The 21,300-nt window shown below is 42.3% G+C and overlaps 1 protein-coding gene across 1 annotated transcript; it reads right to left on the bottom strand.

The window, feature by feature from the left end:
- sfrp1a (secreted frizzled-related protein 1a) lies at nt 1-12,920 on the bottom strand. The gene is made up of 3 exons (XM_027009256.2): nt 12,132-12,920; nt 8,376-8,456; nt 1-1,427 (listed from the first exon to the last, which is right to left on the bottom strand). Exons 1-3 carry the CDS (start codon nt 12,631-12,633, stop codon nt 1,102-1,104), a joined length of 909 nt encoding a protein of 302 aa, XP_026865057.1. The 5' UTR covers nt 12,634-12,920; the 3' UTR covers nt 1-1,101.
- Between the last annotated feature and the right edge of the window lie 8,380 nt (nt 12,921-21,300).

Genomic DNA, 21,300 nt, shown 5'->3' with positions numbered 1-21,300 from the left:
TTTGTGTCACGGTTTTATTCTATATTTGTGTTAGAATTTTATGTACAAAATGATTGGCAAAATGTTTACAAAGGAAACACAAGGGACCGATCTAATAGTGCTACAGTTAAGGGAAAAAAAAAAGAAGGTATTTTCATGTGCACATTGTAATGCAGAGTATGCATTTTTTTTTCAAGACGCAAATGTTCTCCCAGAGCGAGGAACATTTGTGGGCAACTGGGACCATAAACCATAGATTAGTGAAATTCGGCATTTTGGGGAGTTTGCCTTTCAAAAAGAAGGAAAAAAAGAAGAAACAACTTTGGTCAAAGATAATCGTGGTTTAACATGTATACTGCACGGAATAATAGCAATACTGACAAGAGAAAAGCTGTTGTTGACAATAGGTTTCTTTCTCTTCGTTAGTTTAGTATGTTAAATCAACGAGGAATGACTATACTGACTATAGTCGAGTATAATCGAGTATTGTAGTCGAGTATCTCTCTGCGCTGCTTCAACACAACTCAAACGCAACAGAATGCTGAATGCAAAATGAGTTGGAATATCTGACCAGTTACTCAATAACGTTTACTGTGTTGTCTGTTGCGAGTTCTCACAGTGTGCGATAATGATAATATGGAAAAACTAAAGCAATAATAATAATAAAAAAAAAACTTCTGCCAAAGAATGACAAAATTAAGCTCTTTGACCTATGCGAAGGGAACATTCAAGGCTTAAGAAAAAAAAATTCACAGTGTAAAATACCTTTTGGAATACTCCATTAAGCATAGTAGCCAGCATAGAAGTGTGTTCTCACTATCCTTTTATAAAAAGATAGGAAATAATAGAACTTCAAGAAGGATTCTGATAATTTTACAAAACAGTCTGGACAGATATGGATATATACATTTGTAATTAGTTGTTTCTGCTGGACAGTGTATGTCATACATTATCCTCTAACAGGCCCCTTTAAAAAGAGGGTTTGATTTGAAAAGTACACATAGAAATATAATATATACTGTATATAAACAAAGGGATGGGGAGCAATATTTCTGGTTGCTTGGATGTGCAAGTTTGATTAAAAGCAGGACGGTTTGTGGTCGGGGGGGGGGTGCGGATGGATCATTTGAAGAGGCTCTCGAAGGTGGGGCATTTGTGGCTTTCTAGTTTCTTGATGGTCTTTTTGAACTCCTTGCTGGACTTATCCCACTTGTGGATGCCTGTGATGAGGTGCTGCTTGTCCACACGGCGGCCCATGATGAGGTAGGTGTTGCTCAGGTTGTCGAGCTGCGAGCAGGGGCAGTCGGCACCGTTCTTCAGGTACAGGGTGAGCTTCTTCAGGTCCCTCTTCCTCAGGCTGCCAAACTTCAGTGCCTTGCGCCGCTTCTGGAGGATCACCTTGCGGTCAGAGTTCTCCCGCTTCACCTCCTTGATCTTGGTCTTGATGGCTGGGGGTAGAGAAAAAGCTGATGGGGTCAGGTTTGTGAAATTCTATATGGGTGAGAGAGAGAGAGGGAGAGAAAGAAACTGAGTTAGATGGGAAGAGATACAGAGGGGTGTAAGAGAGGTGAGAGAGCCTCAACCTCGAAACTGACCATCGCAGGCAGACCTGGCTAACCAGAGAGGACAGGCTGTGCTCCCATTGCCACCTGGGAGTGGTGGAGATGTAGCTGCACTTAACTAATCTATAAGAATATTTGTAGCATCTACCCTAAGTAATAATGTAACTGCAGTAATGAATAAAAACCCTCCTATATCTTGGGAGAGCAGAATTGGCTGATTATGCAAGGAACAAGATTCATAGCATCTTGTCACAGCCTAAGGGACAACCAATATTTCTTTTTGTCCCTTCAGTATAGTAGATTTATGACTTAATAATTTATTTTGTAAATGAATTACTCTCTTTTGTTCTTTTTCTAAGTATTTCTCCTTTCTTGTTTACATATTTTTGCTTTGACTTTAATGTAACATTCATTCCAATAAAGCATTGTTGAATTGAGAGACTGAATGAGAGTTGGACAGAGAGACTGAGGGGAGAAAAAAAACAGACTGAGGGAGAAAGGGAGACAGAGGGAGAGAAACTGAGGGAGACAGGAAACTTCAAACTTTGTTTAAGTGACACTCTATGTAAGGATGGTCTGTGTACTCTTTGAGGCTGAGGCGAGTTTGCAGGGTGTCTCATACACGGCTCTGAGCACAACCGCACCAGCAAAGAGATTAGATGAGTAAGTACCCCAAAGAGGGGGAGAAAAGGAGAGAGAGGGACAGAGAGAAGGAGAGAGAGTTAGAAAAAGGGATGGGGGTTAAAAAGGGGCTTGTAATCAATATTGAGGTTTCCTCCTCTCAGAAAGCTCCTGGGGCACTCCTTAATGACCTGGGGGATCTCTGTCACAGGCTCTGTCAAGTTTACAAGCCTTCATCAAGATAAAGCACCAGCCATGTAAATCTATCCGCCCCTACCGCACTCTCTCTTCCCAGAGGGCAAGAATGTCACAAATTGCAGCCTGTTTGCCCCATATCCCTCCAGACGTAACTGAATCTGCAGGCCTGGTTTGATCTGAGACCCCCTTTAAGAGCTCATTTCAATTAGACGAGGAGCAACATTTCTTAGGTAACTGAGCAGAGAAGAGAGCACAGAATAGTAACGGTAAAAACGGAAAGTTTTGTGCAAGTGTTTCGTTGTTAAGTTGGTTGAATGCTGATTAAACTGGGTGAGTTTACAATATTCACTGTGCAAAGATTAACATAGAAAACATGTTAACAAACAATTTAAGGTAGCATGTCCACATGCATCCCATACAGTTATGGTCTACGAAGCCCTGTGAATAAGCAATCAGAATGAACTGAATCAAAAATCTTAAACTTGGTCCTTACTGGTTAATATGAAGACAAAAAACCATTATGGTGTCAGAAAGCAGCATGATGTTCAGGAATAGACAGCACTTCGTAGAAATTCACCTTTTTAAAAACTATTTCCTCCTTCCTGTAATCTCACCCCACCTCTTCATATTTGTCTTAATCTGCCTGATCTTTAACTAAACTGTCTTTAATCTCCTAATCTTCTTGCTTCCTTAGATCAGGGCTTATGGCTCAGCTGCACGGTGGTCCTGCTCTGAGTCATGACCACCTTTAGGTGAATCCATTTCACCCCAAAGTACCAATGAAAAGCATTACTTCCACCATGACCTGGTGCTGATGACCCTCCTGTGAACCGCTAGTGTTGCAACACCATTGGAGCATTTTGGGCCAATTAGTCACCCCTGCTTCCAAACACCCGTGGAAAAACAGCTCCATGTCTAAGTCCAGATTTACTGCTAATTGCTCTTTAATGGCCTGATCAGTCTCCATTGGCTGTCGGTGAGCAGACCACAGTGAAACTCAAACCTTCCTGCATGTCTCATATATCCTCGGTGACTTTGGGCCAGTTAAATTAACAGATCTTTACAGCCAAAGAAAGTTGGGCCTAGAATCGACTGTCACTGCAGGACTCATAAGATGAGAAGAAACCATTGCAGCAACACCAACAGGTAATTTAAACATGTCAGCAAGTCACATAAGCAATATTAACCCTCATTCGGGGATGTCGAGCCCAGCAGGGGACGTGGCCTTAAGAACAAGCTGCGTGATTGGATGGCCGTCCAGGAAATGTGTCAGCTAGCATGCCTTCTCTCGCACCTTCGCCTGGGTAATTAGTCCTGCATTAAGGCTGTGGCATTTCCAGGCATTACCAGTACACATTTAAAGGATTAAGGCCCTGATCTGCAGGCTCGACTCCATTAGCTGATTCTTTCAGTGGTCTTAACATTTAACAGAATAATAAAAAAAAATTAAAGAGAAAAAAGCAGACCAAGCATTAGATGTTTTGTGGAAGACATGTCCACTCTATCAAAATGTATATTGGGGGCTTGGGCTCGCTGACGAACTTCACAGCTTGTATAACTATAGTCCAGACGGCCACGGAGCACTCAGCCCAATAATTTCTGTGTTTTGGTCACACCTCTGCAACTAGTCATACCAAACAGTCCATAACACCACATTGTTTATAACCAGTAGCTTTGGGGCAACAGCAATAGAGTTGGTTTAGTTCTATCTCCTGTTTCCATTGTTTCAGAGTCCCCAAACAGCCTCAGTCAATGGGAGCAGGTGCAGCAAGATTTTCAACACTCAGAGCACTAGCTCTCGAATCATTACTGCTAACAGATTACAGTTACAGAGAACCTTAAAAACTCAATTGACTTCCTACTACTGCACAGTAGTATTCTGGTAGTATCTGAAAACAAATCATTGAACTCACAAAATCAAAATCTTTATATGCAGTATGTCAGTAGTTGTTCGGCTAACTCAAATAAACAAGATCAACTGACCATATTATGTAAATAAACATGCTTTTTCCACATTGTCTAAATCGTTTTCATTCAAATTAGTGGTAAGACAAAACATTTATGGCTCAATTAACATTTATACTTCAGTTAGAGACAGATTGGTGAAAGCTGTTATCTCCATCTAAACACTGAACAGTTCCTCAGTTGAGATTTGATGGAAAAAAATGAGAACCTCAAGTTTGGGATGCTATCTCTCCCCAAATTAGTACATCATCCTGGACAATTTGGGTAAATATTTGCCTGGTCAATGTTTTGAATTCCATGACCAGTGGCCTCTGTCCTCTTGGCCCATCATTAAAGAAGTGACGCCAGAGAGCAGAGCACATCTGTTTGGAGCTGCTGATTGCAGGTCAGCCAGTGCGTCCTCCAAGCAGTACTGCCTATGAGGACAGCCGAGGCAAGAACTTGTCCAGGAACAGTGTGCTTCCCCTCATAGGATCGATGCACACAACTGTTTGCCCTAAATTCGCTGTTACCATGATCTACTTCCCTTCCCAAATTACCTCCATCTGCCTGTCTCAGTCATGGGAATCCTGAACTGACATTTCATTGCTTATTTTAGTGTTTTCTCCACTCCTGAAACACCCGATTGAACTCAGATAATTAAAAAGCCCTTCATGAACTCAAACCCTGAGAGACCAGGACTGAGAAACACTAAGCTCACTACTTTCACTAAATCACTTCTACATAACAAAGAAAATGATTTAGATAATTCAAGCTCTGTACACTTCCAAAGACTTCCAGAACTTGGTTTCCAGCCCACCTGATTCCAATCTCCAGATGGTCCTAAAGACCTCAATTAGATGGACAAGACATGCCGGATTCTAGTTGGAGTGGAACTCTGCCGGAAGGCAGATATGTTGAGGCAGGTCTGGGACTGAGCTTTGCTACAGGGAGAGTAGGAGAGTTTTTCAAGAGTAGGGTCAGGTCACCCTATGCTGCATCCTCAACAGCCTGCGGGTGGCTAGCTTTAACCCCCAAACCTCTGTTCCACCGCTTGGTGTTGTATGCCATCCTGGGCATACTCAGGCCTACTCACAGATGGTTCAGACAGCGTTGTAAACTTATTGGGGTGCGGGTTGTGGGGTGAGGGGTGAAGAGTGAGGGCTAGGGTGGTCAGGCTTGAAGATGGCGCCAGTACGCTGCCTCCCACACATTGAGTATAACCATGGCACCGCAGCGGAGCCATATGCTTTTACCATCCACGACTGAGCGCATGTTATCGGCCACAGGGGGAGCAGCCAGCTGGAGTGTAAGACGAGAAGTGCTCCATCAGAGATTCGGTTAGGGAGAGGAATAATAAAAGCAGAGGAGTGGCCTTTCCCATAAAACTCCAGAGCTGGTGCCGTTTATTTGCAAAGGGTCAGCAAGTGAGTGTCTGCTCTGTGGTGAGATCAAACGCTCATGGGAGGTGCACAGGGCCTTCACTGCCTGCCCTGGTATGCAGAATATCTGCTAGTTATCTCTCGCTTGCATCACTGACGCCAAACATTTACAGCCAAGCCCAGGCCCTTATTGATAGCCTGGCGAAATCTCGCAGGCTTTGGAGGAAAATTCAGCCTCATATCAGACAAAAACAAATTGGGCACATTGGACAAATTAGTTCTAAAAAATTTATAAAAAGCTTCTTAAAAGTAGACATTGAAAAATCTGCTACATTTGCACCCTATATTCAGTGGGTGTGGAGTTAAAACAGTGAGTCAGCACAGAGCATGCAACAGCTGATGTGTGTGCAGCACTTCAGACTCTTTAATGGACATCGTTAACGGAAACCAGGTGACGGGCCGAGAATTGCATCACAGATTGAGGGGGCAGCCCTCCTGACAGTTGCCCACAATGGCCTGCTTTTGGTGCTCTTCCCAGGGGTTTCCAAGAGGCACAACGGGCCTGCTTCACACAAAGCGGTCCACAGAAAAGATGGCAGCTCCCCTGTCGATGGGCTTAGACCATTTGGAAATCCCTGAATGAGGCTTTATGAACTCGCAAGAGGTTGACCCGCAAAGGCCGTCTGTTGTCCTCTCGGGAGGACAGCACGAAGGGAATGGTGCGTCTCCCTCCTTTTGTTGAGGTAACCCCCTGCTTGGCTCAGGCTCTTACAGCTGCTGTTACGGGCTCGTTTAACAGCCATTAGCAGCAACCTGTCTTTCAGACAGCCTGGAATAACTGCAACACTGAAGGAGAAGAGAAAGTTAAAAAATAACTAAATACAATTTTTTTAAAATAAAATAAAAGCTATTGTGTCAAGGACAAAAACCTCATCTGTCTTAATTACAGATGAAATGGGCTGTTACTGTGCCACCAATTGCATGGTAGACTGCAACCAGGTGGGCTCAGAACACCATGTGTCGCAAAAGCAAGTCATTGAGTCCTTTTTTTGAGCCATGAGTCGGAACTCATTTTTCCTTTTTTCGGCTTTCCCAAGAAACCAAGTGGGCTGAAATGAACCTTAATGTAGATGGCCTGGATGCTGAAACTCTGGCACTTGCTATTCCGAAAAATCCTTTGACAGCAACAACTGGTAGATGGTGTGTAAGAAAGAAGGCAACAAAGCAAGAGTGAAACACGAGTGAAACAAGAGTGAAAGGTTCAAAACAATTCAGTGGGGTGGGGGAGGGTAAAAGAAGGTGAAAAGCACAAAGCTGAATTAGATTTTTTGGGGGCTGTTCTTCTAAGAGCTTGCACAAGATCTGACACACTCTAAAATTCTGGACATTCTTTGGACTCACATGTGAGTTTAAGCTTCGAAGGAATGAAGCATCACAGATTTGGAGAGATTTAAAAATATGTGGATGATGGAGAGTGGGAAAAAAAGTAGGAAAAAACCCCCAACCACCTATACTTAGACTCATTCAGATCGTGTGTTGGGACTGCCTGCAGAACTATGCAGACCGGAAGAAAATGTGCTCGACAGCTCCGAGATGTTTCTGAATAACCTGCAGCCAGAAGGCACCCAAATGACCCCTGCGGAGAGGTCAGCTCTGGCACTGTTGTCTCGTCTATTGGACCAGACAGGAAAACAAACATCCCAATTTATGGCTCAGAGCTACAGCCAAGTCAAGAGGTTTTAAGGCTTGCGTGAATTACCTCAATTCATTAGTTACAGAGCGGTGACCTTTAAAAGGGTCATCCAAGACATGACATGGATTTACGAGGGTTAAAAAAGAACTTGCAGCTGTTATTCTAAGCACTGAACAGAGTTGTCTTTCCATGTTGTAAAATGTGCGTTGTGACAGCTAGGTAAGGGGCAGTATTATATAATCTGTCACTTCAAACATTCAGATGCAATGACTGTAAAAGTCCCTGAAGTGGAGACTACTTGTACTTATTAAGTGCATACATGTGTCCGTTTGGGACAGAAAGGTTTTTGTTTGCCTCAATATTAAATATATACATTTTTATTATATTTTTGTACCTTGAAATAGGTACACTTGTATTATCTGCAAGTCTAAATAACCTTTTAAAACAGGCCAAATGTTTCTTTTGCCTTTATGCTAAGGTTGACATTACCTACCCTATGTCCTGGGCATATATAACATATGTGTTACAATGCTGTTCAAGTCAACCAGTTTGCCATCAGTAGGAGACTTCAGTCTAACACACTCTCCCTCATTTCAGCTCTTCAGGAGACATACCCCTTTAGCACTTTTATGTCCTGCCAAATGTCTAAATAAACCTCAGCTGTTTAAGAAGGATAAGAAAGAAACTAAGAAGGCCTGTGTTATCTAGGAGATATAGGAAGGAAACTTTCAATTCGGCAACTTTATTAGCTGTGTGAACACACAGCTGTTGATTGAGCCTTGTGTCCAGTGCTAAGTCAGAAATCAGGGCGGGGGAAGGGGAGGGGCATGAGCGGGTATTTGGGGTGAGGGGGGGTTCAAGATCTCTGCTCATGCCCCTGTGTGTCAGTAGGACTGCTGGGTTCTTTGGCTTGAAAGTGACATCTCAGTTTTCACCACAGTGTGTGCATCTGTGTGTGTGTTTTATACAGAGAAAGGCGTGTTTTCATGTCCTTACCAAACTCGCTGGCACACATATGCTCCAAAATAACATCAGTCTTCATTTCGTCTTCACAGGGAGGACAGACTGGAAGGTAACCTAAGACACAAAGCAAGGCACCATGTCAGGGACAATATGCCACAGAGAAACAGCCAATCAGTATTGCTGCCCTCAGTAATGGAGACCAAATGTCTTTCCCTTTGTTTCCTTAGGAATTAAGGCCCTAATTCACTTCCTTGTGTGTGTTTGGAAAGTTTGCGTATGACCGTAAACAGCGGGGACCCAATCACACGGTGGTCCGAGTCTCATGAGAGAGTGGAGAAAAGCTACAGAAATTCCGAGCCTCATTTTCCCATAATCCACCTGTCAGGCCAAGTCACATCGACGTGTGGGAGTTTAGCCACAGATTTATCCAGCAAAAGCTAAGGTTTCACTTTTCAGATGAAAGCACTTAAAAGCGATCACAGCGATCATTGTCTGAGTGGACACTGTGGAGTTTAACCCTGTGGACTAAGCAGGAAAAAAAAAAAGATATATGAGATATATGAGAGCATTACTGCACAACTTCCAGAATGACAGCAAAATAATACTTCTCCATGTCCCCATGTGTCTCTCTCTCTCTCTTTCTCTGTCATGGTAATTTGCAGTAAACAAACCCCAAACTACACCATTTACATATGTAAGTCAACAACTGTTATTCGGTCTACAGTTGAAGGAGCAAAGGATCAGGATAAGATCCCAAAGGCCTTGAGTTGTAATTATTAAGACCATTATATCAAGGAGGCCCCCCATAGTCATGGCAACTGGGACCTTAAACTCAAAGTGTAAAATCTCTAAGTGAAGGCTGTTACTTGAGATTAAAAGTTCCTTTAGAGATTAAATGAGATTCTGTATTTATATGTATTTTTATATATATATATATATATATATATATATATATATATATATATATATATATATATATGGAAAGTTCTTGTGACATATATATGTATATGTACATATATGTGCCATAGGGATTATATATATATATATATATATATATATATATATATATATATATATATATATATATATATATATATATATATATATAAATCCACATACATTTAATGGCACAAGAGCTTTTATCTTAATAGCAATAGTTAATGATAAAGAATCTCATTTAGTCTTTTAATCTCATGTAACAGCCTTCACTTAGAGATTTTACACTCTCAAAAGAGCTTTTTGTAATAAAAAGTCACTTTTATGCTCTCTTTTTTTGTTTCTTTGGCCAATCTTGTCTTTGTGTCCTTCCTCTGTGGCCAGATGTCTTATCAATTTGCAGCTATTTGTTGAGACCTCATGAAAGTTGCACTGAGGTGAAAAGAGCTCTTGAAACAGGCATTTTTGCCTTTCTGCATGATCACCCTCTTCCCAACCTGTTGCTCAATCTCAGAGCAAAGTGTTTCGAAAAAGATTTCTTGTGAGACCCTTGCATGACCTGCTGGATTTGTGATAAGTGTGGTGAACACGTGAACCTGGACTCTCTTGAAATTGTCAGAATTTGCCTTTAAAATTCTAAAAAAAATATTAGCAGTGTCCTGCTTTGCCATACATGCAGTCTTGATTGTATTATTAGCTGTCCCTTTTGCTAGACAGTTATTACATAGACTTCACATACATTTTAAAAATGTATTATCTCCTTCCAAGAGCAGAAGAAAAAAAGCTTTTATTTCCTTATTTCTGGTTCCCAGAATGTTATGAACTGTTTCTGCCAACTGCAGAAAATGTTCCCATCATTCTGGAAGCTGCGATGCATTCTATTCGAAAGAGTTCCATTCAGAATCAGAAAGGTTTATTTATCTGCTATGAGCAGGGTCTGCGAGGTTCTGTATGGTCCCAGGTTCAAGTGGATGGCGCACCAGTATGAAACAGTGTTAGGCCTGTTCAGCCAGGGTCTTGGGTTTATTTACACAGCGCTGACACCATGTGATAACAGGCGAATGACGGTAGCTCGCTGCAGCGCCATGTGGGCTAAGATCCCCCTGGGTGGAGGTGTCCTACTCCACCCAAATGTGCCTCTCCACCAGGGTGGTGGTGTCCGACTCCACATTACCTCTCCCTTTACCAACAAATGTGGGTTTTTTTTTTTAATACGGCTAGCGTGCATGTAGTAGAATGAAGTCCGTCCCCTTTTTCTTTACCCATGTGTAACGGCCGCTTACTCCATGTTAGTGAAATGCACTGAATGTCTGGGAACTCCAATGTAATTTATGAGATGTTAAACAGCCAAATGTACTTTGTATGGCATGGGATGTCTTCACCGCCAGAAGGCCTGAATCTGTGCTGCCTGCCACACTAATACAAAGCACACCCCAAGTTTTTATGTTTTTATGTTTTGAGAACCTGGATCAGCATGGAATATAAGTCCATCAGAATCACTTAGGTGTTCTAGAAAAATCATAGACTTTTCTATTTTCTCAAGATAAACTGAGAAAAAGAATGGGGAAAGAGACAGGAGTCTTACAGCGCAAATTCAAGATTGCCGGTGACTGACTGCTCAGTTCTCCCCCTGCTGTTTCAAGAGTCTCCCCCATTAGCCTATGAAAAACAGTGATAATAGTGGCATCCCAGTGACCTACTGAGGTCTTCTCCCAGTCTAAAGTAGTTTCCCCCAAAACCCGGCCGTGTGTCCGGAAGACCTGGCTACTTCCAGACATGCCACACTTTTCTCAGAAACAAGGAAGGCAAAACACATTTATCAAAGTAAAGAAATACAGGAAAATGAACTGACATGTACCTGAATGTTTTTAGACAACTACCCAGCATTCTCCTGGACCTGAACTAACACCCCACAACCAATTGCTACCAGCTGTTAAACAAATGTTGAAATATTAATCTTTCGTATTTTAGTGAACACCTTCACCCACTTGGCTTGTGAATCTAAAACTTAACTGTACAAAGGTGAACCTTACAGACCTTTTATTAATTTATTTTTTAAGCTAAGACCTTGCCAGTATGTGTTGATGCACATGTCTTAGTGTAAATAACACCCCCCTCATGTACCAAAAGGTTGGTTAACTCTAGCTGAAGGCATGCAAACAGATGCTGGGCCCTGAAATAACAAAGAGCTGCCTTTTAAGAAAAAGTTAAAGTGTCGTTTCTCACACCCAGCAAAAGGTGTGTGAGGCTGCAGTATACGTAAAGTGACTCTAAATGTATACACTGCAACAATTAATGACCATTTAAGGTCAAGAAGTAGTGGTACCAATAAGAGTTATAATGGTCAAAAAGACATGCCAGCTTAAGCTATGTGACTTGTAACAGTAAACTGGGACTACGGTACGGGGTTTTTTCAAGGTGGGTACTGACTCTATAAAGTGCCTTTGTGTGCTCTGGTTAAGCAGCAAATGGAAAATTGTTGAGAATTTGCAATTTTTCTCAGGAGCATCTATTTAAATTCACTTGTACTTAAGTGGATCATTTGAGAGTTGCAATGTGAACATGTGAGATGGCAAATTGTTTAGAATTTGCAATTTTTCTCAGGAGCATCTATTTAAATTCACTTGTACTTAAGTGGATCATTTGAGAGTTGCAATGTGAACATGTGAGATGGCAAATTATTTAGAATTTGCAATTTTTCTCAGGAGCATCTATTTAAATTCACTTGTACTTAAGTGGATCATTTGAGAGTTGCAATGTGAACATGTGAGATGGCAAGAAGGTGTGTGTGTGTGTGTGTGTGTGTGTGTGTGTGTGTGTGTGTGTGTGTGTGTGTGTTTTCAGGCAACTTACCCTTGGGCTGTCGGGCCTCTGTAGTGTTGGGTGTGCTGATGCACACTTCGTCCTGTGGGAACTGGTCACAGTGCAACATTCTGGGCCACGGGAAGCCGAACGACTCCATGATAGGCGTGCAGCCGTCACGCACCGCCTCGCACAGCCAGCGGCATGGGTAGACGGGCCGCTCCAGGCACACGGGTGCGAACAGCGAGCACAGGAAGACCTGCGTGTCCGCGTGACAGTTCTTGTGCAGCAGAGGCACCCAGCTGCCTGCCTGCTGCCTCACCTCTGCCATGGTCTCGTGCTCCAGCAGGTTGGGAAGAAGCATGCTACCGTAGCCCACGTCGTGGCACAGCCGTAGGTCGTCCGGGATGGGCATGCACTGTGGCGGCCGGTCATAAGTGCGCCCGCCCGTGAACGTCTCTGTCTTCCAGTTTAGGTACTCGTACTCCGAAGACTGGCTCAAGGACAGCAGAGCCATGAGTAGTGTGATGGTGGCAGATGCCAGCAGCTTCATTGTGGATGGTAGGGTTACCAATAAGGGTCCCTAGCAAAAGTGTGACCTCCAGGAGAGTAGTGCCTGAAGAAAAATGAAGAGTCCTCTTTTTGTAGAAAATTAGTGGGTGAAGGGGAAAGAAAAAAAAAAAAACTCCAAATAGCTCAGTTTTTTAAGTAAATTAATTCAGTGTTTCCAATGTGCTGAAACTCCACCTCTGAAAGGTTTCAGCGTTCAGCTGAGCCTTCTTGTTGCTGACTCAATAGCACGACTGCCAGAGCTGCCTAGCCCGAAATGCGCATCGGCGAGAGACAACAGGAGACTGAGAGCGCCTCGGCAACCAATAGGAACGTTTCCGCACCTTTTGGTTCTCATGTGTCAATCAAACCGCTCAGTGACCCAATGAATAAAGGAACCAAAAAAATATCCCCGCCTTCAATTCCCCGCAGCTCCTCTCCCACTCTCACCCCCGCCTCTGACACACACACACACACACACGTTCTCTGTTAATGTGAGGTTTGAATAACGTTTCCATTCACCACAGCTCCGATCTATTCAGTCTGATTAAATACCGATTATGGTCTCTGCTGGGTTCGATTACTTCGTAACATTTATCGGTTATTGGAATTTTTCCATATCCATGCAAATGAAATGACTACGTTGAAAGAGCCAAAACAATGCTGAACAATGTTTATTAAATAAATAATCAATTTAGGCCTAATAACCAAAACATTCCACGCTTCTTCCAGCCACATTTCGTAATCTTTCTTTAATCCTTTTTAAACGGACACAGGAAACTTCCTGCTGGAAGAAAATTAGGAGGATATAGAGGAATTAAAGCAAAAAAGATGCTTTAATGCCGTAGTGCCACACTTGGGGAAAAAAACAAACAAAAAAACAGGTTTGCCCCATACATAATTTGGATGGTGCACGCGATGCTCCTAGGAGACATCAATTAATAAACAAAATGTACCCAAATCATTTAACGTGTCCAAATGTAAGGCTAGTTTCTTTTATACTGATCTTTTTTTCTCCGCGCGCACTTCGCTGTAACTGAAACAAAGGTAAGAGGTGTGAAAACAGCCAACGCACGTCAGAGCTATTGTTTTGCTAATGATGTTACTAACCTAATTAAATCGACATCGTAAGATAACAGTGAAAAGACTACAGTTGAAATCGCACCGTGATCTACCGCATTAACAACACCCCACCATCTTTACGTTAATCTCGTTTGAGGTGAGTAATGCCAGCGTTAGTCTGTGATAATGCCGAACAGTCAAACTCGTTTAGACAAACACCTCTCTATACAGCCTGTTGTTCGATGCTACCATTAATCTTTGTTTTCTTTTTAAATAAGTGGTACTGACAATGTTATAAAATCACTTTTTAACTACGACAGTCAAGTTAATATAACTGAACTAGATCTGCCTTCACATGTTATTGTTAATATGTGAAGCCAGTGAAGTCGGTTTAGAAATGCATCATTTTCTCTAAGATGGCACAATCAATAAAACAAACAGGTAAGCTATTCCATTTCTCTGGGAATTTGGCCAACCTGATATACAGCACTGAAGCGACACAACTCTTACGATTGCATAAGGTAAATTATGAGGTGCACCGTGGAAAAATGCGTGCAAAAATCTAAACCGATGTTAGGAGTTGGGGAGACATGTAGCAACATATTTAAAACCTGCATGATTTTGGTGCTCAGACGCGTGCAATCAAGTATATACCCCTAGAGAAATCACTGCCGTTCTATTTAAGCCAAAACTACTAAACTAAAATGGTGCCATACAAGTTGGTTGGCCAAACATCTATTAGATTTGTCTATCGTTTTTTTGTGTTTTTGTTTGTTTGTTTTTTACGAGGGGGTATTTTGGTACAGTGTATGATCGGACAATAGGGAGACTAAATATTTTTGACATCTGTGAAGAGACAGCGCAGGCCAATACATACCTTTTTATGATTTTGGTGTACACAAATAACAGGTTGCAGAGAATGCAGGGCTCTGCGATGATGCATTGTGAGTGTCCTCTTTAAGGTGGCTGCTTTTTAGCCTCTTTAAGAGCCTATGAATGAAATGCACAGAGGGGCTGGAGAGAGATGATGTGCCTGAGCTCAGTAATTAACGCCCTTGCTGGTTTTAGCCTAAGGTGTGAATGAGAAAAGCCCTGGTTAAACTAATATCACAGTGAGTGCTACCTGCATCAATGATAATTGAACTGCTTTGAATGGAAGGCCACCCTAACAGTAGATGTTTTAACATATCTTATAAACTAACAAAAGCTAAGAGGCAGCACCTCACCTGGCTGCCTGTTGGTCTTAGTGCAAAGCTGTTTCCCGGCTCACAATGAAGATCTTTATCAGATACATTCACATTCAGAGGACAGATGGTCTAATGTTATAGTAAACGTGGTGATTTAGCAGAGGAACCTGATCTAATTTCAAAGCGAATGGAAGAGGGGCAAATGTGGCAATGTGAATGTTCGGCAGCTTTAACTGGAGCTATTTGTGCTCTGCCTTCAAGTTGAGCAAGGATAATTTAAAAGCAGGGTTTCCATTTTCCAGAAGGGAAAAAAAAACACTACATAAAAAGGCAATAAAGTTGTCTGAGGTATTATGTATGAAGTATTGCCTGATGTATATTTTGCAGAAGTATCTGTTTTACAGGTTTATGTATGATGGAAGGGTCATAATGAAAGATTAGGGACAGCTAATCAAAGGCAGGGGTTCTTTTAACACCTCTTGGGACTTTCACAAGACAGTACACCACAGTGTTACGGTAACCTGTGACTACTTGCCTAGCTGCAGAGCGATGCGCATGACTAATGCAGGTAATTAGCAGTGCTGCAAAGTTTACAGAGGAGAGAACAAAGAAAAGAGAAATTCTCATCAATCGTTATTTCAGGTTACCAACGACATGTTGGCCTGAAACACTCTGTAGACAAGTTAGATTGACGTGGGGTACAGTAGCTTCCAGCACCGGACTCTGGAAGGAGAGAGAATGTGCCGTGCGTTTACCCTAACAGGGGCTTCAGTTGCTGGGGTTGCTGGGAGCCAGGTCATGTGACTGACTGTGCTGCCTCTCCTAATATGACCCCCTAAAACCACGCCAAACGGGGCCTGTGCCAAGGCTTGCCCAAACACCTTCAATTGCAGTGTTGTCTTTCCACTTTTTGCTTCATATCCTCCTGCAAGTCTTTAATTTTGTCAGTGTGAAACTACACCCCAAAACTATAAACTAATTGCTGGCAACCTTGCTTCACTCTGGCTGGCGCATCATAGCAACTGGAATGTTTATAAAAATTCATGTGCTTTAATAGGTGGAAGGACCTTGCCAGTGGAATATCGAATCAGGTTTAGAGCAAACAGTAAATTATAACAGCTGAAACCCCGACCTCATAAAATCCTTTAAGCAATGTCAAGCCAAATACTTGGATGCTGTTATAAAGAATTCTTGTGTACTTCAGACTGATCTAGGTAATGTAGTTTAAGTTGATCTGAGTGGAGGCAGTATTTCAGCTAACAATCTTTAATGGGGCAAAGCAATTAGAGTCAGAGTTGCCAAATTCTAATATTTAGTGCCCCAGGGGTAAGAGGGTGGGGGCTGGGGTGGACAGAGAGGGTTTGTGTGTGTGTGTGTCAGGAGACAGATTGATTTGCGCCGAGAAAAAAGGAAACAGCAAAATAAACAAGGCATTTTCGTTCACAGCTCCAGGCCAAGGAAAGCAGAGAAAATCCCTTAGACACAGATGCTCTCCGCTGTGAGATGCTTTTAGAGTCCCCTCCTCGTCCTGTAGGTGCCTGCCCCTCATCCATGCATATGACCTTGACCACTTCCGTTTATAGCCCCCTCTCCGGCCACTGCCACAATATTATGTTATGTCACTTGGCTGTTACGGGGCGGGAGCACAAGTAATTTAGTCCACATGTAGCCAGTTTCTCATTTCTGCAGCCATGTTCACGATTAAAACACAAAGAAATCCTACAGTCGCATTAAGACTTACCGAAATCACACGTGAGTCACGTCGCAGAGGGGTATCTGAATAATGATTTGTAGGAAGAATGCAATCTCTTTAACCTGTAAGCCACATGTGAGCATTTCTGTCCATTTATTTGTTCCCCGGATAATGCTTATGAGATCATGCTCATATTATTAGGTCATAACTCCAAAATGCAGGATACTGCTTTTGTCAGTTAAGAGTTTAGATCCAGTCTTGTTTGTGCACTTGCTGCAGGCTTGCGTACACTACACCTAGTCATTAGAAAACCCAAACAACTGTGTGTTAATGAAAAGCGAGAATGAGTTCGTTGCTGGTAAAGCGGGTTGGAGCCTTTAACAGCCATATGTGAATAATTATAGTAACTTCAAACCAGAAGACAAGCTTCCACCATCATATTTCACTCTGGAAGCATGTTTTCATCTGTAAATCACGTTTTCCTGGTTTTCTTTCCTCTTTGCTGCTATATTCTTTTTTTTTTTTCAGGGGGTGGGGGTTGATTTCATTTCTTCACCAAAATCCCTGACATTAGTTTTACAATTTTTTTTCTCTCTCTGTAAATCCAGTAGCCTGTACTATATAATGTAGATTTTGTCACCATGTGAACTATTTTTATGATCTTTCTAACTTAACAAAATTACAACAGTTTTTTTTAAGATAAGGACCATCCTCCTTCTCTGTCTAGAGAATGCCAACATGCAGAATAAATCACGCTGAAGGAACCAGGCCTGCTGAGACGTGAGGTTGAGCAGACTCCAGCACATGTGGTTCAGTGGCTCGCTGACTTAGTGCACGGACCAGCGTCGTGAGCCTCGAGGCCGTCGGCTGTGGAGGGGGTGCTTCTCCCCGAGACGCTGAGCAGACCTTCTGTGGCGTGCTGTTTAATGTTAGCGCGTTTAAACATTCGCATTAACAGTGTTTCATTGCAGTTAGGCTGCACGGAGGCTCGGCCTCAGTGTCTCCATGCATTTAGCTAAGGGTCTTCTATCACCGGCTGCTATTCTGGAGAGGCAAAAAAAAAAAAAAAAAACACTCAAAATAACGCAAAGCACTCATAACAGTGATGTTTGTTCTCAGTGGAAAAATAGCTGCACAGTGAGATATTCTTCTGGTAACCTTTGTTGGTTTTCTTTAAAAAAAAAAAACTGACCACAACTATGTGGCGATTTTTGTGCTCTTTGCACGCAAGGCTCAAACAGGCATCACTGCACGTGCCAAGTCAATTTTGGTATTACAAGAACAAAAGCATTTGAACAACTAAAGGCCTTTAGAACTATAGGCTATAAGCTATAAAGGCTATCTCTTTAAGGTGCATGTCGCTAGGCCTACCTTGTTACGCTATCAATGTCTCACCTGCTTACATGATTAGTGCAGTCATTGTTTCACTAAGTTAGAACAAACAGGAATGATTCTCTTTTGTTAAACGTCTCATTCTTGACCAAGTGTGAATGAATGGGAAGTTTTCCAAGTCTATGCCGCATTCCCTCCCCCCCCCTTACTCTCTGTCAGAGTGCCGGATTAATCCAGTTTCCATTGCCGTTTAATGAGGAAGGCATGGCGTGCTATTACTCCAACCAAACACTTTGTGCCTTCAGCTTATACACTCTTACATAATGTACAGTTCATCCTGAAGGCCAAGTCTAAGTTTAGACTGACATTGTCATATGTCACACCCCTCTAACACCAAATCTAATACAACTATTAGTAGGCATATATGTAAGCTTTGCTTGAACTCTGAACCAGTGTTCTTATAGATTTGGATTTGAAGCACATTTACATGCCTTTGTAGCAGAGGATCATAAAAGCAATACTGCTTGTCTGAACATAAAAGTTCAAACATTCCAGCATTTTTTGCACAAACATAGACTTTAACACATACCGAGGTTAGTTGTTTACTGTCAGGGACATGTGTGTGTTCTCTGGAGATGCAGCCGACACTAGCAAATGGGAAAACTATGTCATGTAAAGCATATTTAATCATATCTTTAATTTCTCATTCTACCATTTCTTATTTCATAGCATGTCAGTGCCATCAAATTCCAGAGTGTCTGGTGAATAACACATGCAACTTCTGTCCGCCTATGTTAAGTGATGCGCATTGGAGGTGACCTAGATGTGAAGTGGAACTTTTATCCCCCACAAACCCACAGGTTCCCTGAGAATGTGTCCTGACTCCTTCAGCTGTCTGTCCTGTTTGTGCTGTGCTCCAAACCTGTCAGTCAGAGAGAAGCCTCTATGCCTAAACACTTGTAACCCAAACTCTAATTTTTCCTCTATCTTAATGTCAAATCTATCAAAACATCCATCCTGAATTGAGCTAATCTGATCCTAAAGCTACTATCAATGGCCAACCTTCATTCTAATCTGTAAACCTCACCATCTAAACACCATTTTTCAAAGTAGGTAAGGTGTGATTTGAGCAAATTTGTTCATCAGAAGTGTGTGTATACACTTCCTGGCCAAAAAAAGGTCACTACCTGGATTTAACTAAGTAAATAGGTAAGAGCCTCCCATTGGATAATTACTGCATGGGTGATTGTTTCAGCTGGCAACAAGTTATTTAACCCTAACTGATGCAGTGACTATCTTCTAATTTTTAAACAACCATGTCGAAAGACACATCCTGTGGTCATGGAAAAGATGTTAATCTGTTTCAGAAGGGTCAAATTATTGGCATGCATCAAGCAAAGAAAACATCTAAAGAGATTGTTGAACTACTAAAATCGGGTTAAGAACTGTCCAATGCATTATTAAAACGTGCAAGGACACATCATCTTCGAGGAAGGAATGTCGTCGGAAAAATATCTTGAATGATCACTTAAACATGTGGTGAAATCAAATCGTAGAAAAACAGCAGAACTCAGGGATATGTTTAATAGTGAAAGTAAGAGGATTTCCACATGCACAATGTGAAGGGAACTCAAGGGATTGGGGCTAAACAGCTGTATAGAAAACCACTTGTCAGTGAGGCTAACTGGCAAAAATGGCTTTGCTAGGGAGCAATGGAAGAAGGTCATGTGGTCTGATGAGTCCAGATTTACCCTGTTCCAGAGTGATGAATGCATCAGGGTAAGAAGAGAGGCGGCTGAAGTGACAAGCCTGTGCGGGCAGTGCTATGATCTGGCGTTGCTGCAGTTGGTCAGTTCTAGGTTCAGCAAAGTTATGTGCCCAAAGAATGAGGTCAGCTGACTACCTGAATATACTGAATGACCAGGTTATTCCATCAACAGATTTTTTTCTTCCCTGATGGCACTGGCATATTCCAAGATGACAATGCCAGGATTCATCGAGCTCAAATTGTGAAAGAGTGGTTCAGGGACCATGAAACATCATTTGCACACATGGATTGGACACCACAGAGTCTAGACCTGAACCCCATTGAGAATCTTTGGGATGTGCTGGAGAAGACTTTGCACAGTGGTCCAAATTTGCCATCATCAATACAAGATCTTGGGGAAAAATTAATGCAACTCTGGACAGAAATAAATGTTGTGACATTGCAGAAGCTTGTGGAAATGATGCCACAGCGAATGCGTGCCGTCACCAAAGCTAAAGGCGGTCCAACGAAATATTCGAGTGTGTGACCTTTTTTTTGGCCAGGCAGTGTAGTGTAGTATATTTGGCTGAGGTCCTGCTGGTAGAGGAAATGGGTGCTGGCCACTGGAAATGCAGTAATGTCACCCCCTCTTTAAAACATCTCGCCTGCGCTGGCCAGCTGAATGGAGCACTGGAGGGAGGGGGGCAATAGGGAGAGGGGCATCCAGGGGGAGGCACAGAGCAGGAGATCCCAAGTGTGTGCACTGGTGAGGGGGAGAAATGTAACAAGGGACAGAAGGGGGAGGGCACCAGAAACCAGGGCCAGACACTGAGCTGACATCTGACCTGTGGCTCATGACGCTCTACGATGGCCTTTCCTTTCTGGTCCACTGGCCAAAAGACAATGTGGCAATTTGTCTTTGTGAATGTCTGTTGCTCACTTTTCTCCACCTCTTTTCACAAGAGGGCCACTACAGTTTCTTTTTCTGCTTCAATTTATTTTGTTATCCAGTGGGAGTTCATCTGGACCTCTGGAAAAATTGGAAAAATGGGGTCATTGTCTAAGCGCCCTGAAACAGGATTTCTATCATCACGCACTTGGAATTTGGACATCTATTGTTAGTTCATTGTTGTAATTTTGTAAGAACATGGTGAAACCCAAAACTGATTTATAATCTATCAAATTCACTCTCACTTACTTACATCTGCCAATGTTCTAGCAATGATGGCAGTTTGCCCCAATTAAACCACACGCTTATTTATAAACCTTACATTATCTGGAAATAAAACTCAACTTCATGTAGCACGAAATAAACTCATAGACTTTGTTTACAGATAAGGTGAGGTATTCAGTATGGTCTCAGTTGGGAAAGAGCATGGTGTTTGGCCTACCATCAGAGGTCCTGCGTGTTTATCCTAGATGCATGTTCGCGTTCCAATGTTTTACTGTTTTATAGTCTTTAAAATCATTTCATTTGGGTTACTGTTGGGTTCTTACAGGGGGAAAAAGGAAGAAAACCAAGTGCTTAACTGCGGGGGTTTGTGTATAAACAAGATGCCTCATTCACATTTTAGAACAAACGCCATAGTCGACAAAGCTCATCAAAAGTAATGAAAAAGCTCACACTGGAACTAAGAGTGCAGCTCTCTT

This window comes from Electrophorus electricus, chromosome 5, assembly GCF_013358815.1.
Source record: "Electrophorus electricus isolate fEleEle1 chromosome 5, fEleEle1.pri, whole genome shotgun sequence".
In the NCBI taxonomy this organism is placed as follows: domain Eukaryota; kingdom Metazoa; phylum Chordata; class Actinopteri; order Gymnotiformes; family Gymnotidae; genus Electrophorus; species Electrophorus electricus.
Note: the sequence above shows the minus strand (reverse complement) of the source record. Positions and strands in the feature narration are given on the sequence as shown.